We start from the raw sequence: 15,409 nt of genomic DNA, 5'->3' as shown, positions 1-15,409 counted from the left end.
GTTCCCCTCTGGTGGTTCAGTGCAGTCCCCACAGGGGGGAGCGCTGGTGAGTACAGTGATTGGGTGCGGGCTTTCTCCACCTCCCCCTGCTCCTGAGGGGCAATCGATAGGGGCAGTAGTCACCTCTCGCACCTGTTGTTGGCACTGTCCCCAATCACTGCTGTGCCGCCGTCAGCGGGTCAGCATGTGGGAGCAGTGGCGGGAGCGGGATTGCCTTCAGATGGGGGGTTGCCACGGCAGGAGGGGCAGGGGGCATGTAGAATGGGCCGAGACCCACCCCTGAGACCCGCCCCTGTGCCCACTGCAGCCTCAGCCTTGAGGCCCACAGTTCCATTCAAGCTGCAAGAATCCGTGCACTGGGCCCCTAGTTATTAATAACTAATTACAATGGCATCACACACAGGCAGGCCCAGGTATCAGGGCCTCCAAAGGATCAGCCCATATGTGCATGGAACCCCAGATGCTTCCTCCCATTACCCCAGTACATTGACCCAAAAAAAATTCATCCATCATTTAACCCCCAAACAAACCCGAGCCACATAGAAAATTCACCGACTAACACCACTCTGCAGTTTGAAATTGCGCAGCCCCACAGAGAGTTAGCAGCAAAAAAATGGCAAAATGTGCCCTCGGGACTAAGACATTTATATCTGAAAGTTTTTAACCACAAGAGCAGGTCCTGACTGAGGCCACAGGCACCCTAATCTCACAATACACCCTTGTGGACACAGGGCTCCCCTGCACTGCCACTCACATCACCCAAGGTGGACTTGAACAGGCCCTCCCTCCCCACTGTGCACCCAGAGGCCCAGACACTGACCTGACTCCACAGATCACCAGGACCCACCAACAATTGCACTAAATTTACGGAACTCTGCCCCTTTCCTCATTACCCCCCAAAGGTCTCAGGCATTTTTGCAGACAATAAGACAACTGCATTTCTGGGTTTTCCACAGGTAGGGGAGGGCAGTTGGGGACGATCAGGCCGGCAGGGGAGCAGTTTAGGCTGCGGGATGGGGCCTAAACTGGCAGTCGGACATCTCCCAAGGGGTCCCAGATTGGAGAGGGTGCAGGCCGGGCTGAGGGACACCCCCTTCCCATGCACAAATGTCGTGCACCAGGCCACCAGTGGAAACATAAAAAAATGCGATTGTAAAATTTATGCAGCAACTCTGGGAAACAGTACAGATTCCTTAAAAAGTAAAGAAGAGATCTACCATACAGCCCAGCAATTCCACTTATGGTATTTATCTAAAGAAAACAAAATATCTCAAAAACATATCTGCATAACCGTGTTCATTACAGAACTATTTACAATAGACAAGAAAAGGAAACAACCTAAGTGTTAATCGATGGACTAACGGACAAAGGTGTGTTATGTATATATGTTATATATACACTAGAGGTCCAATGTATGAAATTTGTGCAAGAGTAGGCCTTCCTTCCCATGGCTGCCAGCACCCGGGACCTGGGACCCGGGACCCAGCACTGCCCACCCGCTGCAGCCTGGGGCAGTCGTGGAGCTCCCCCCACCCCCTGATTGATCACCCTGTTGGCTGGTGGCCTGGGCCTCCCTCTGTGGGGCAATCATGGGGTGATGGCCGGGCCCCCAACCAATTGCATTGCACCCACCTTGGCTGGCCTGGCACCAGTCAGTGGGTATCATAGTGTGGTTCCAGATGGTCATCTGGATGGTTGTTCTGCTGTTGGGCCATTCAGTCGATTTGCATATTGCGCTTTTATTATATAGGATTATATACCTATGTACATAATGGGATATTATTCAGCCATGAGAAAGCAGGATATCCTGACATTTGCAACTCATGCTTGGACCTTGAGGATATTATGCTAAGTGAGGTAAGTCAGAGAAAGACAAATACTGCCCTGACTGGTTTGGCTCAGTGGATAGAGCGTCGGCCTGCGGACTCAAGGGTCCCAGGTTCGATTCCAGTCAAGGGCATGTACCTTGGTTGCAGGCACATACCCAGTGCGGGGTATGCAGGAGGCTGCTGATTGATGTTTCTCTCTCATCGATGTTTCTAACTCTCCATCCCTCTCCCTTCCTCTCTGTAAAAAATCAATAAAATATATTTAAAGAAAAGACAAATACTGTATGATCTCACTTATATGTAGAATCTAAAACAAAACAAACTCACTGATACAGAGAAAAGATTGCTGGTTGCCAGAGGAGTAGGGATGGTGGGGATGGTCAAAAGGTACAAACTTCCACTTAAAAATAACTCCAAAAATAACAACAAAAACAATAATAATATAATGTTGATCATCATTAGCCATGAGGGGTCCCAGGTTCGATTCCGGTCAAGGGCATGTACCTGGGTTGCGTGCACATCCCCAGTGGGAGATGTGCAGGAGGCGGCTGATCGATGTTTCTCTCTCATCGATGTTTCTGGCTCTCTATCTCTCTCCCTTCCTCTCTGTGAAAAATCAATAAAATATATTAAAAAAAAAAACAAAACTCCAAAAATAACAACAAAAATAATAATATAATGTTGATCATCATTAGCCATTAGGAAAATATAGTTAAGCTCAAGATCAAATACTACTACATGCCTATTGGAATGGTTAATGTAAAATGCAACGACAACACCAAGTGCTGGGAAGGATGAAGGGCAATTAAATCTCACATATGTGGCCCTAACCGGTTTGGCTCAGTGGATAGAGCGTCGGCCTGTGGACTGGGGGTCCCAGGTTCGATTCCGGTCAAGGGCATGTACCTTGGTTGCAGGCACACCCTCATTGGGAGGTGTGTGGGAGGCAGCTGATCGATGTTTCTAACTCTCTATCCCGCTCCCTTCCTCTCTGTAAAAAATCAATAAAATATATATATTTTTAAAAATCTCACATATGTGGCTAGTAGAATGGCCAAAGTAGAAGACACTGAACATACCAAGTGGTGGAGATGATGTTGAGCAACTCAGACTTCACACATTGCTGGGAAGAATGTAAAATAGTACAGCCATTCTGGAAGAGTTTGGTAATTTCTTTCAAAGCTAAATATAACTTAACAAATATCCCAATAATCATCAGCTGTATATGTTTTGAAGAATAGACGTTTACATTCACACAAAACACTGTCCGCTTGCGTCATAGCATCGATAAGAATTATAACCACTGAAATCAGGGAACAATACAAATCTCTCACGAGTTTGAATGGCTAAACAAACTGGTATATCCAGTGTATGTATGTACTCACTAATAAAAAGAAAACTATTCTCAACTCAATTAAGAGCAATTTGCCAAGTGACAAAAACACGAAATGCTTACATGATCCCCATTAGTAAAACATTATAAATTTGTATAAATAAATACAATTGATTTATATAAAACGTATAAAATCCAATTATAAAAATGATTCCTATAACATTCATGAAATACCAAAATTAAACTGATGGAAAACAGGTCAAGTGTTTGCCAGAGGTAGGTTTAGATAAGAGGATATGAGCCTAAAAAACATTAGCACGGGGGAGTCTGTGGATTAAGCAATTTTCCATCATGGTTGTGGTTATGTGGCTCTATATAAGGTAATAAAGCTTAGAATTACAAACTTAAAAAAAAATACATGTAAAGTCTAATAGAATCAAAATAGGGTTAAGAGTTTCATTAACAGTATACTACCAATGTTATTTTTCTGGATTCAATAAAAAATGGTTTTATCAGATGTTTTGACTGGGAGTAGCTTGGTAAAGAATACTAGGAAAGTCTATGGACTATTTTGCAATTTCTTGTAAGTTAAAATAATTTCATATTAAACATTTTATAAAAATAACTTTGAAGGTGGTTTTATAAAATATTTGGCCATACTTATAAACTTGATTGGGTAAGTATAAATGCTATATTTATAAATTTAAAATGTTTTCTTTTAAACTATTTCTGTATGATAAATTCACAATTAAATTTCGAGCCAAAGAAAGGTGAGAGCTAATCGTATGAGGTCATAGAACACTCCTATGTTGCATTTAACAGTAAAAATTAATCAGGAGTGAGGAAAGCACACTAGTTTTTATCAGGTGAGTTATCTAATGTAAAATGAAATGAAGTTAGACTTATAACAGAGGACACTCAGCCCAGCTGATGTTGCTCAGTGGTTGAGTGTTGAACTATGAACCAGGTCATGGTTCGATTCCCATTACTGTGCCGTCTCGATTCCAGGTAGGGGGCGTGCAGGAGGCAGCTGATCAATGATTCTCTCTCATCATTGATGTTTCTCTCTCTCTCTCTCTCCCCGTCCCTTCCTCTCTGAAATCAATGAAAAAAATATTTAAAAGAAACGGAGCATGTTGAAGTTTGAGGACCATTGGTACAGATTCAAAATAGAAACCACCACCACCAGTGGTGTAGCACAGTTTGGTCTTTAAAAAACAAAAACAAAAACCCACTCAAACATTATCCCTTTTCATAGAACTTCTTTCCTTTGTAGGTTCTCTGATATTTGACTAAAAGTGCTCTAAATTTAGCATGTTCATAAAGCCTTAACTTCTATATGATTTTCAAACAATGGGATAGAATGCGTTAGTGAAATTGTCAAATATAATGCAGTTCTCTTAAAGTTTGTCTCCAGTGTGAACTGTGACTCTCACTGAGGTCTTCTTTCTGAGTAGAGGCTTTCCCATGATTACCACATTTCTTTGTTTTTTATCGTTTGTCTGTTTTTCATACTTCTACGAACAATGAACACACCGATGCTCTATGACAATCCCTGATAATAAAGTCTATCTTCTCACTGAAAGCTTTCCTCGTCTCTGTATACATAGAATTTGTCTCAATATGCACTTTTCATACGTATACTGAAGCCAGAAAGTTTTATTGAGGCATATAATGAAGCTGGAAAGGCATCTTCACATTGGACGTATCAGAGTTTTTCCAACATGTTTTCACTGACAGAAAATGTGAGGTAAGGATCACTCAAGGCACTACCACAGTCACTGCCCTCACCATAATCTCCCGGGTAAATTCCTTAATCTCCTCAGGGCACAGGTTAGACAACAGGCATTACCATGTTTGCATTCTGATCTGCTAGAAACACTGATGTTTAATGAGGTCCTGGTTGTCCCAGAAGGCATTCCACAGAAATTGCATTAATAGGTGTGTTGTTCCGCATGACTTCACTCACAGGTAGTGACCGTAACTCTCCATTCAAAGAATTTTCAGCTTGAGTGAATCTATCCATCTCTCGGGTGTGCGTTTTCTGATGTTTAACAAGGTGTGACAATTGGGAGAAGGCTTTCTCACAGACGCTGCACTCGTAGGGTCTTTCTCCCGTGTGAGTTCTTTGGTGGACGTTGAGGACGGACTTTGTGGCGAAGGCTTTCCCACACGCCTTGCACTCGTAAGGTTTCTCTCCGGTGTGACTTCTCTGATGGGTGATGAGGCCATACTTGTGCGAATATTGTTTTCCACACTCGCCACATACAAAGGGTGTCTTTCCCGTATGACATCGCTCATGTTGTCTGAGGCTTATCTTTTGGCTGAAGGCCTTCCCACACTCACTGCATTCATAGGGTTTTTCTCCTGTGTGAGTTCGCTGATGGATGATGAGGGTGCACTTGGTGGTGAAGCCTTTTCCACATTCCTCGCATATGTACAATTTCTCTCCCGTGTGAGTTCGCTGGTGTATAGTGAGCTTGCGCTTCACGGCGAAGCCTTTTCCACACTCACTGCACACGTAAGATTTTTCCCCCGTGTGAGATCTTTGATGGACAATGAGATTACTCTTCACAGTGAAGTCTCTTCCACATTCATCACATGCATAGGGTTTCTCTCCAGTGTGTGTGCGCTGATGTACAACAAGATAGTGCTGCATGGTGAAGCCTTTCCCACACTCGCTGCACACGTAGGGCTTCTCCCCTGTGTGAGTTCGCTGGTGCACAATTAGATTGCTCTTCACGGTGAAGCCTTTCCCACACTCGCTGCAAACGTAAGGCTTCTCTCCACGATGCGTTCGCTGATGTGCCATCAGGTAGCGCTTCACGGTGAACCCTTTCCCGCAGTCACTGCATATGTAGGATTTCTCTCCTGGATGGGTTTGCTGATGTCCGGTGAGACCAGCGTTCACAGGAGAGCCCTTTCTGTATTCGTTGGTGATAGAGGGTTTGTCTCGTGTTTGAGTTTTCTGATGTTGAGTGAGAATGACATTTCTGGAGGATTTCCGTGAATCACACCCATGGCTTTTCTCCCCTGTGTGAATGCCCCCATGGTGAATGAGCTGAGATGTCCTGATGCAGGCTTTCTCACCTTGGATGCATGCTTGGGATTTCTCTATTTGATGAGTCTTCTGATGCTTAGAGACTTGTAATTCAGTGCTGATGTGTTTTTCACTTTTAGGGATTTCCGTTCCAGGGTACAACTGTTCATGATTATCATGTAGAAAGGATTTCTCATCTCCATTAAACTCAGCGGGGTTCTTTACTTCATATCTTTGCTTCTGGTTCATTAAACTTGATTTCAAAGCGTTCCTACATAATTCCAACACATGATTACGTATTATGGCTATATTGGTTCTGCTCAGATGAAAAGTATTTCTAAGTGCATTCCTTTCATGGCATTGTTGGATGCTCTTCAGAACTATTTGGTTGTGAGAGTGCTCTTGCAGACAACTGTCAACTTTCCTGATTCCTAGTAGAGAGAGAATAACAAATTTCTTAGAATAAAAGTGCTTAGCCCTGGCCAGTGCTTCTCAGTGGTTAGATTCAGCCTGTGCACCGAAGGGTTGTAGGTTCGATTCCCAGTCAAGGGCTGGTACCTGGGTTGCAGGTTCAATCCCCAGCCCCAGTCGGGGTGCATGTGGGAGGCAACCAATCTATGTATCTGTCTCACATCGATGTCTTTCTCTCTCTCTCTCTCTCTCCTTCCCTTCCTCCACTCTCTATAAATCATGGAAAAAATATCCTCGGGTGAGCATTAACAAAAACAAACAAACAAAAGAATAAAAGTGCTTAAAAGATGATGTGGTGGGGACTGGCTCTTCATTGTCGACCATCCTGTCCCATAAAGATGTTAAGGTGAAGAAGTATCAGATCCAAGAAGAAAAAAGGAGTATGTTTAAAGCAAAACAACCACAAAGAGAAAGTGTTCTTATCTCGGGAGATCCCTATGTGGAGGAGCTATTTAGCTATCCTCAGACACCCTCAGAGCTGTGAGCCCTTCTTTTTTTCTCTTTAAAAAAAAATATTTTTATTGATTTCAGAGAGGAAGGGAGAGGGAGAGAGATAGAAACATCAATGATGAGAGAGAATCATTGATTGGCTGCCTCCTACACGCCCCACACTGAGGATCAAGCCCGCAACCCTGGGCATATGCCCTGGACCGGGAATCGAACTGTGACCTCCTTGTTCATAGGTCGACACTCAACCACTGAGCCATGCTGGCTGGGCAAGCCCTTCTCCTACAGTGGTTCTCAACCGTCCTAATGCTGCGACCCTTTAATACAGTTCCTCATGTTGTGGTGACCCCAACCATAAAATTAATTTCGTTGCTACTTCATAACTGTAATTTTGCTATTGTTATGAATCATAATGTAAATATCTGATATGCAGGATGTATTTTCATTGTTCGTGACCCACAGGTTGAGAACCACTGAACTAGAATATGACTTCCAGGGCCACTCCCTAGCTGGTTCTCACTCACTCACCTGGACAGCTTCCAGTATAGATTTCATCCTCTATTCGTGGTTCTTTTCCATGTTCCAACTTGGACAGAGCATCTGGTTTGGCAGTGTGATACCCTGATCAGGAGAAATGACACAAGACATAGATACAGTGACTTGGATACGGCATAGTATGTGAAGAGGGGAAATATTACAATTTCTCATATGCAAAGTAAAAGTTCTCTTTCAGGATAGAGGAGATTATACCCCTTTGTTTGGGGCCAGAGGGGAGATTGGAAATCTGCTGACTCTTCAGAGGACCACAGTGACTACAAAGCTTTCATCAAGTACTAGAGCAGTGGTTCTCAACCTTCCTCATGCCTCGACCCTTTAATACAGCTCCTCATGTGGTGGTGACCCCCAACCATAACATTATTTTCGTTGCTACTTCATAACTGTAATGTTGCTACTGTTATGCATCGTCATGTAAATATCTGATATGCAGGATGTATTTTCATTGTGACAAATTGAACATAATGAAAGCATAGTGATTAATCACAAAAACAATATGTAATTATATATGTGTTTTCCGATGGTCTTAGGCGAACCCTGTGAAAGGGTCGTTCGACCCCCAAAGGGGTCGCGACCCACAGGTTGAGAACCGCTGGACTAGAGTAAAGGCCAGTGACCGGGCACCTCTACGTGACGCAGGGAGCTGTGCTTACCCAGTGAGACCAGATTGTTATAGTTCTCCAGCATCACGTCCCGATACAGTTCTTTCTGCGCAGGGTCCAGCAGCTGCCACTCCTCCCAACTGAACTCCACAGCCACATCCTCCAGTGTCAGCAATTCCTGTAATAACACGGTCCTGTTTACTGTGGTGTCCACTCCCTTTACTAACATGGAAAATGCATGAGGACAGCTGTTCTAGTTTCTACCACATAGCCTGCATCTATATACTTTTCTCAAATATATTTTAGCAAAAACAAAACCCCATCTTTCTCTTTATATATGTAGTTTAGCACGTATTTCCAAATATTAATGTACAATATTGGGAGGAAGAAAATATTCCTACATTACAATAAAACTCCACATCCAGAATTTACAAGACAAGTGTTTTTAATAAGTATTAAAAAATAACAGAGCCCTAGCCCGAGATACAAGCCGTCTCTCGGCCGATTTTTTGCTTTGAGTTGCGAGCTAAAATTCGGGTTACGAGCCAGCTTCAGATACCCCACTGCTAGTGGGCGCAGCGAACGTCACAGTGAACGCCACAACATCAGCCCAGCATCACGTGTCTCACTCGTTCACTTTTTGATTTGACATACGAGTAATTTGAGTTAGGAGCTCCGTCACGGAACAAATTAAACTCGTAAGTCAAGGCCCCACTGTACTTGGTTAGGTACCCGTCTGGGAAAAACTTACTTCTGTTTTCCTTTCCACGCTAACACAGAACACTTCTGGGGCCAGATGTGTGGGTTTTCCACACCAAGAAATTCTGGCACTCACTGCCGGGAGTTAGTGCGGATGTCACAGGTTAAGGGCTCATTTCCGCACGATTGTCCACACTTCAGACACCAATCTTAAGTAGTGGGTCTCCAGGAAACCCACTGTCCGACTGACTACAAATCTGAGGTTCCCGTAACCTTCTCCTTGGGTTCAATCATTTGCTAGCACAGCTCACAGAACTCAGATAGTGGAGGCAAAGTGACAGCTGACGTGACCCATGGAAGCCACCACATCACCCATTATGTTCCAATATTAGTCATTTAGTATGACCCCCACAAACAATATTTTCCTGATCTCACTTTGTCCTAATTTCAAATGTAGAGTCTAAGTTAATTTATCCAGAACCCAATTATCCCAATTTATCCTTTATTTAGTTGATTTTTAAAAAATATATTTTTTATTGATTTTTTACAGCAAGGAAGGGAGAGGGATAGAGAGTTAGAAACATCGATGAGAGAGAAACATTGATCAGCTGCCTCCTGCACACCCCCTAATGGGGATGTGCCCGCAACCAAGGTACTTGACCGGAATCGAACCTGGGACCCTTCAGTCTGCAGGCCAACGCTCTATCCACTGAGCCAAACCGGTTAGGGCTATTTAGTTGATTTTTTTTTAATGTCACCACATACCTGTAAGAAAACAAAGGAAAGGTAAAAGAAAGAAACAATTACCTGGGCTCCCATCATTTTCTTCTGTGCTCAGGAAATACTGAGTTACATGGATTCTATGTATGTTGTGTCCTCTGTATCTGCTGTGAAGTTCTTAGAGTTAGACATCTAGGTATCCAGTTAAAGTTGTCCCCAGAAATGATGGTATCCAAGTTTAAGAGCCTCCTTTTTCTTCCTTCATTCCTTTACTTGATGCTTCTTACTATTGGGTAGCCAGGACCTGTGGGCTGAGGAGCAAATTGACTTTGAGTGGACATTCCTTCTGGGCCCAGATGTTGTCACTGTTACCATATACTTTGCTTAAAGAAAGGACCCCAATATTCTTTTGAAAAAATATATTTTATTGATTTTTTACAGAGAGGAAGGGAGAGGGATAGAGAGTTAGAAACATCGATGAGAGAGAAACATTGATCAGCTGCCTCGTGCACACCCCCTTCTGGGGACATGCTTGCAATCAACGTACATGTCCTTGACCGGAATTGAACCTGGGACCCTTCAGTCCACAGGCCGAAGCTGTATCCACTGAGCCAAACCGGTTAGGGCAGGACCCCAATATTCCGGTGTCCCAGAAGCTTTCACCCTCTAGGACAATGTCCATAGTTAGACATTTGTCAGTTAGGCAGTTTCTTTCAAAACTAAACATACTCTTATAAGATCCAAAAAGCACATTCCTTGGTATTTACCAAAATGATATGAAAATTTATGTCTACTCAGAAATCTGATTATAGATGGTTATAGCATTTTCAGACAATCAAATATTACTCAGCAATCAAAGGAAATTACCTATCAAGCAATTAAAAAAACAAGCAGAGCTGGTTCCTTGAAAACATAAACAAGATTGATGAACCTGTAGCCAGATTCATCACGAAACAAAGAGAGAGATTCAAATAAATCAGAAATGAAAGACAAGTAACAACTGACATCACAGAGATACAGAGGATTCTAAGAAAATATTGTGAACAACTATATAGCAACAATTGGACAACTGGGTGAATTGGATAAATTCCTAGAAATATACAACCTTCCAAAACCGAATCAGGAAGAATCAGAAAATCTGAATAGACCAATTACAACTAATGAAATCAAAGCAGTAATTAAAAAATACCTCCCACTGCTGGTGGGAATGCAGACTGGTGCAGCCACTGTAGAAAACAGTATGGCGTTTCCTCAAAATTTTAAAAATGGAACTCCCATTTGACCCAGTAATGCCACTTCTAGGAATATATCCCAAGAAAGGAGAAATACCAATCAGAAAGGATATATGCACCCCTATGTTCACAGCAGCACAATTCACCATAGCTACGATTTGGAAACAGCCTAAGTGCCCATCAGCAAATGAGTGTATTAGAAAACTATGGTACATCTACACAATGGAATACTACACTGCTATAAAAAAGAAGGAATTCTTACCATTTGCAGCAGCATGGATGGAACTGGAGAGCATTATGCTAAGTGAAATAAGCCAGGCAGTAAAGGAAAAATACCACATGATCGCACTCATTTATGGATAATAAAGAACATTATAACCTAATGAACAAAAAGATAGATACAGAGGCAAAGAAGCATCGAACAGACTGTCAAATTACAGTGGGAAGCCTGGGAAGTGTTGGGGGGGAAGGGGTAAGAGATCAATCAAAGGACTTATATGCATGCATATAAGCATAACCAATGGACACAAGACAATTGGGGGGGGGGTAAGGGCATGTGCTGGGGGGTAGGGGAGGTCGGGGGAAGGTCAATGGGGAAAAAAGGGGACATATGTACTACTATTTGTAATACTTTAAACAAGAAAATAAAATTTAAAAAAACCTCCCAGAAATCAAAGTCCTGGACCAGATGGTTTCACAGGTGAATTTAACCAAATATTTAAAGAAGAATAACACCTATCCTTCTCAAACTATTGAAAAATTCAAGAGGAGAGAACACTTCCAAGCTCATTTTATTAGGCCAGCATTATCCTAATAACAAAACCAGAAACACACACTACAAAGTAAGAAAATTATAGGCCAATATCCCTTGTGAACATAAATGCTAAAACATCAACAAAATATTAGCAAACTGGATCCAACAATATATTAAAGAGATCATACACCATGATCAACTGGGATTTATTCTAGGAATGCAATGCTGGTACAATATTAGCAAATCAATAAAAGTGATACATTACATAACCATAATGAAGGAAAAATCACACGATCATATCAATAGATGTAGAAAAAGTATTTGATAAAATCCAGCATCCATTTATGATAAAAACTCTCAGCAAAGTGGGAATAAAGGGATCAAAACTCAAATAAAGTCCATATATGACAAACCCATAGCCAACATCATACTCAATGGGCAAAAACTAAAAGTGTTTCCCTTAAGATCAGGAAGAAGACAAGGATGTCCACTTTCACCACTCTTATTCAATATAGTACTGGAAGTCCTAGCCACAGCAATCAGACAAGAAGAAGAAATAAGTCCTAACCGGTTTGGCTCAGTGGATAGAGCGTTGGCCTGCAGACTGAAGGGTCCCAGGTTCGATTCTGGTCAAGGGCATGTACCTTGGTTGCAGGCACATCCCCATTAGGGAGTGTGCAGGAGGCAGCTGATCAATGTTTCTCTCTCATCGATGTTTCTAAGTCTCTATCCCTCTCCCCTCCTCTCTTTAAAAAATCAATAAAATATATATTTAAAAAAAAGAAGAAATAAAAGGCATCCAAATTGGAAAGGAGGAAGTAAAATGGGCATTATTCACACATGACATGATACTGTATGGAGAAAACCCTAAATACTCCACCAAAAAGTGACTAGAACTGATAAATGAATTCAGTAAGGTAGTAAGATGCAAAATTAATATTCAGAAATCAGTGGCATTTTTATAGGCCAGGAATGAACTATCAGAAAGAGAAATTAAGAAAACAATCCCACATACTACTGCAACAAGTGAAAATAAGGTACCTCGGAATAAATTTAACCAAGGAGGTAAACGACCTCTACTTGGAAAATTATAGGATACTGAAGAAAGAAACTGAGGAAGATACAAATAAGTGGAAACATACCCATGTTCATGGTTAGGAAAAACTAACATCATTAAAATGTCCATACTACCCAAAGCAATATATAGACTCAACGCGATTCCTATTAACAATGGCATATCTCACAGATCTACAACAAAATATTCCAAAAATTTACATGGCCTCATAAAAGACCCCAATAGCCTTAGCAATCTTGAGAAAGAAGAACAAGGTCTCTCTCCAAGGCCCCCTTTTCTCTGACTTCCCAGTGAGCCAAAGCTGACCGGCTTAGGCGCTCTCCTGTTGCTTCTTCTATCCTAAGCCCTTCCATGGTTCGCTGTCTCCAGCTTTATAACAAAACTTTCTCAAAACAAAAACCCCTGCTCCTCCACTTCAATCCAAGGTTCCCTCTTGAACCCTTTTTGGTTCCAGTCCGGACTAGGAACTTGCCCCTCAGGCATTGGTGAGACAGGACACAGGTTTTTAGGACGGACCAGCACTGGAAGGAGTGACATTGCTTTGGGTTAACTGGGGGCGGGCATCCTTCCGGTCTGTTTCCGGGAATCCAGGTTTGAGCCTGAACATAACGATTCTGGGGGGGCCCCGACCTCTCAACAGTGACGACCCCACCAGGCGTCTCTACGATGAGCCCTATATTAAACCCCAAACATGCCCCAGAAACCAAAAGGGGCACCCCCAAACCCGGGCTTCTCTGCCACTGAGCACAGCGTCCGCTGACAGACTTTCCGCCCCCGCTCTCACCCGCCGAGTCTCACAAGCGGAGCGACCCCCGTGGACCTCACACCCAGAGAGAGTCGGGTTCCGGGGGGTGACTTCTTCGCACCCTCAGTCCCTGCCCGCCCCGTCACCAACGGCCAGATCCCTTAGTGATGGAATCCGAAAAGATCCCCAACCACAACGGTCCACACGCTCGCGTGTCACGGAGCTCCGCCAGCCGAGAATCCGAGCCCAGAGCCCGACTCACCGGATCCCGCGCCCCTCCGGACACCGCGGGCAGGGACGGAAGGCTGAGCCCGCGTCCGAGGCCGCTTCCCATTCGCGGTTCCTAAGGACGCTCATCGGCTGCCTGGCACCAGGGAGTCCTGCGAGGAGCGCCCGGCGACGCCGGACTTCCTAGTTCCAACTGTGGGCCCCGCTCTATGACGTACGTGGCCACGCCCACCCCGGCGTTTGTGACCGGAGCGGCCGTAACGGCGATCATTCCTGGCCACCGCGATGCTGTGACCCCATCGCTGGAGGGACGGTCCGCATTGCCGTGTTGTCTGTAACGGTTTAAAGGCGGTGCCTATCCGAGGGCCACGAGGCGCGCTCCGCCCGCTGGGGAACAAGGAAAGATGGCGGCGCCCTCTGCGCACCATGTAACTGAGACTGGACGCTGGGCGCCATGGGCGCGGCCATCTTGGACGAAGGCAGGTGTCCGTACGGCAGAGTTGGCTGAGGTGTCGGATGCTCTCGGATGCTTGTAGAAGCCGAGATATCGCCGGAGAGGTAGTGGGCACAGAGTTGACAAAGGAGCGGTCGTTTATTTATTTATTTTTATTTTTATTATTTTTAAAAAAATATATTTTATTGACTTTTTTACAGAGAAGAAGGGAGAGGGATAGAGAGTTAGAAACATCGTTGAGAGAGATTGATCAGCTGCCTCCTGCACGCCCCCCAGTGGGGATGTGTCCGCAACCAAGGTACATGCCCTTGGCCGGAATCGAACCTGGGGACCCTTGAGTCCGCAGGCCGACGCTCTATCCACTGAGCCAAACTGGTTCGGCTATTTTTATTTTTAAAAAATATTTTTTTTATTGATTTCAGAGAGGTAGAGATGGAAACATCAATGATAGAATCATTGATCGGCTGCCTCCTGCACACCCCCTACTGGGGATCAAGCGTGAAACGCGGGCTTGTGTCCTTGCCGGAACCGAACCCAGGTCCCTTCTGTCCACAGGCGGATGCTCTATCCACTGAGCCAAACCGGCCAGGGCAGAAGCGGTCATTGAAAGGCTTAGGTCTGCCCACAGGGCGGTTGTGTGTGGAGTGGATAAGGCATTTGTAGTTTAGAAGGAAGTCCATCAAATGATGATACCCTCGTGGGAGGGGACACATAGCTTCCTCTAGTGCAGAAAGGGATGAAGTGACAAAAATAAATGATGATGGTGGGGCATTTGGGAATATGAAATTATGAGATGACACAGATATCATACTTTGCACAGTTTCCAACTAAAAAAGGGCACATTTTAAAATGTAATTTTTACGCCGGGAGTGCTGGGTCTATAATTAGAGCAGTGGTTCTCAACCTACCTAATGGGGAAATCCTTTAAAAAAGTTACTCATGTTATGCTCCCCCCCAATTTCATTGTTACAAATTGAACATAATTAAAGCATAGTGATTAATCTCGAGACAATATGTAATTATATATGTGTTTTCCGAAGGTCTAAGGCGACCCCTGTGAAAGGGTCGTCTCGACCCACTGAAGGGGGTCTCGACAGATAGGTGAAAACTGCTGAAGTTCTCTTTTGAGTAGACCCTTTACAGAAAGGTGAACTGTATCTCTTTATAATTATTCATTTATCATTGAACGCAACAATACTAATATCAGCTTGGTATTCTGGTTAAA

General features: G+C 43.7%; 1 protein-coding gene across 2 annotated transcripts in view; it reads right to left on the bottom strand.

Moving 5' to 3' along the window:
• Nucleotides 1-15,409, bottom strand: part of LOC102423260 (zinc finger protein 432) — a 53,182-nt gene that overhangs the window by 18,730 nt on the left and 19,043 nt on the right. Inside the window, exons 1-5 of one of the 2 annotated variants that reach the window (XM_023747327.1) lie at nt 13,585-13,665; nt 9,784-10,007; nt 8,329-8,455; nt 7,649-7,741; nt 3,139-6,633 (exon numbers count right to left, since the gene is read on the bottom strand). In XM_023747327.1, the coding sequence (XP_023603095.1) occupies nt 5,051-6,633; nt 7,649-7,741; nt 8,329-8,455; nt 9,784-9,798 (1,818 nt within the window). In that variant the 5' untranslated portion in view covers nt 9,799-10,007; nt 13,585-13,665 and the 3' untranslated portion in view covers nt 3,139-5,050. Of the gene's footprint in view, nt 6,634-7,648; nt 7,742-8,328; nt 8,456-9,783; nt 10,008-13,584; nt 13,666-15,409 lie in introns of those variants that run through there. The other variant, XM_023747328.1, reaches the window with a different exon arrangement.

This window comes from Myotis lucifugus, unplaced genomic scaffold (assembly GCF_000147115.1).
Source record: "Myotis lucifugus unplaced genomic scaffold, Myoluc2.0 scaffold_839, whole genome shotgun sequence".
NCBI lineage: Eukaryota > Metazoa > Chordata > Mammalia > Chiroptera > Vespertilionidae > Myotis > Myotis lucifugus.
This window is presented reverse-complemented; position numbering and strand designations above follow the sequence as displayed.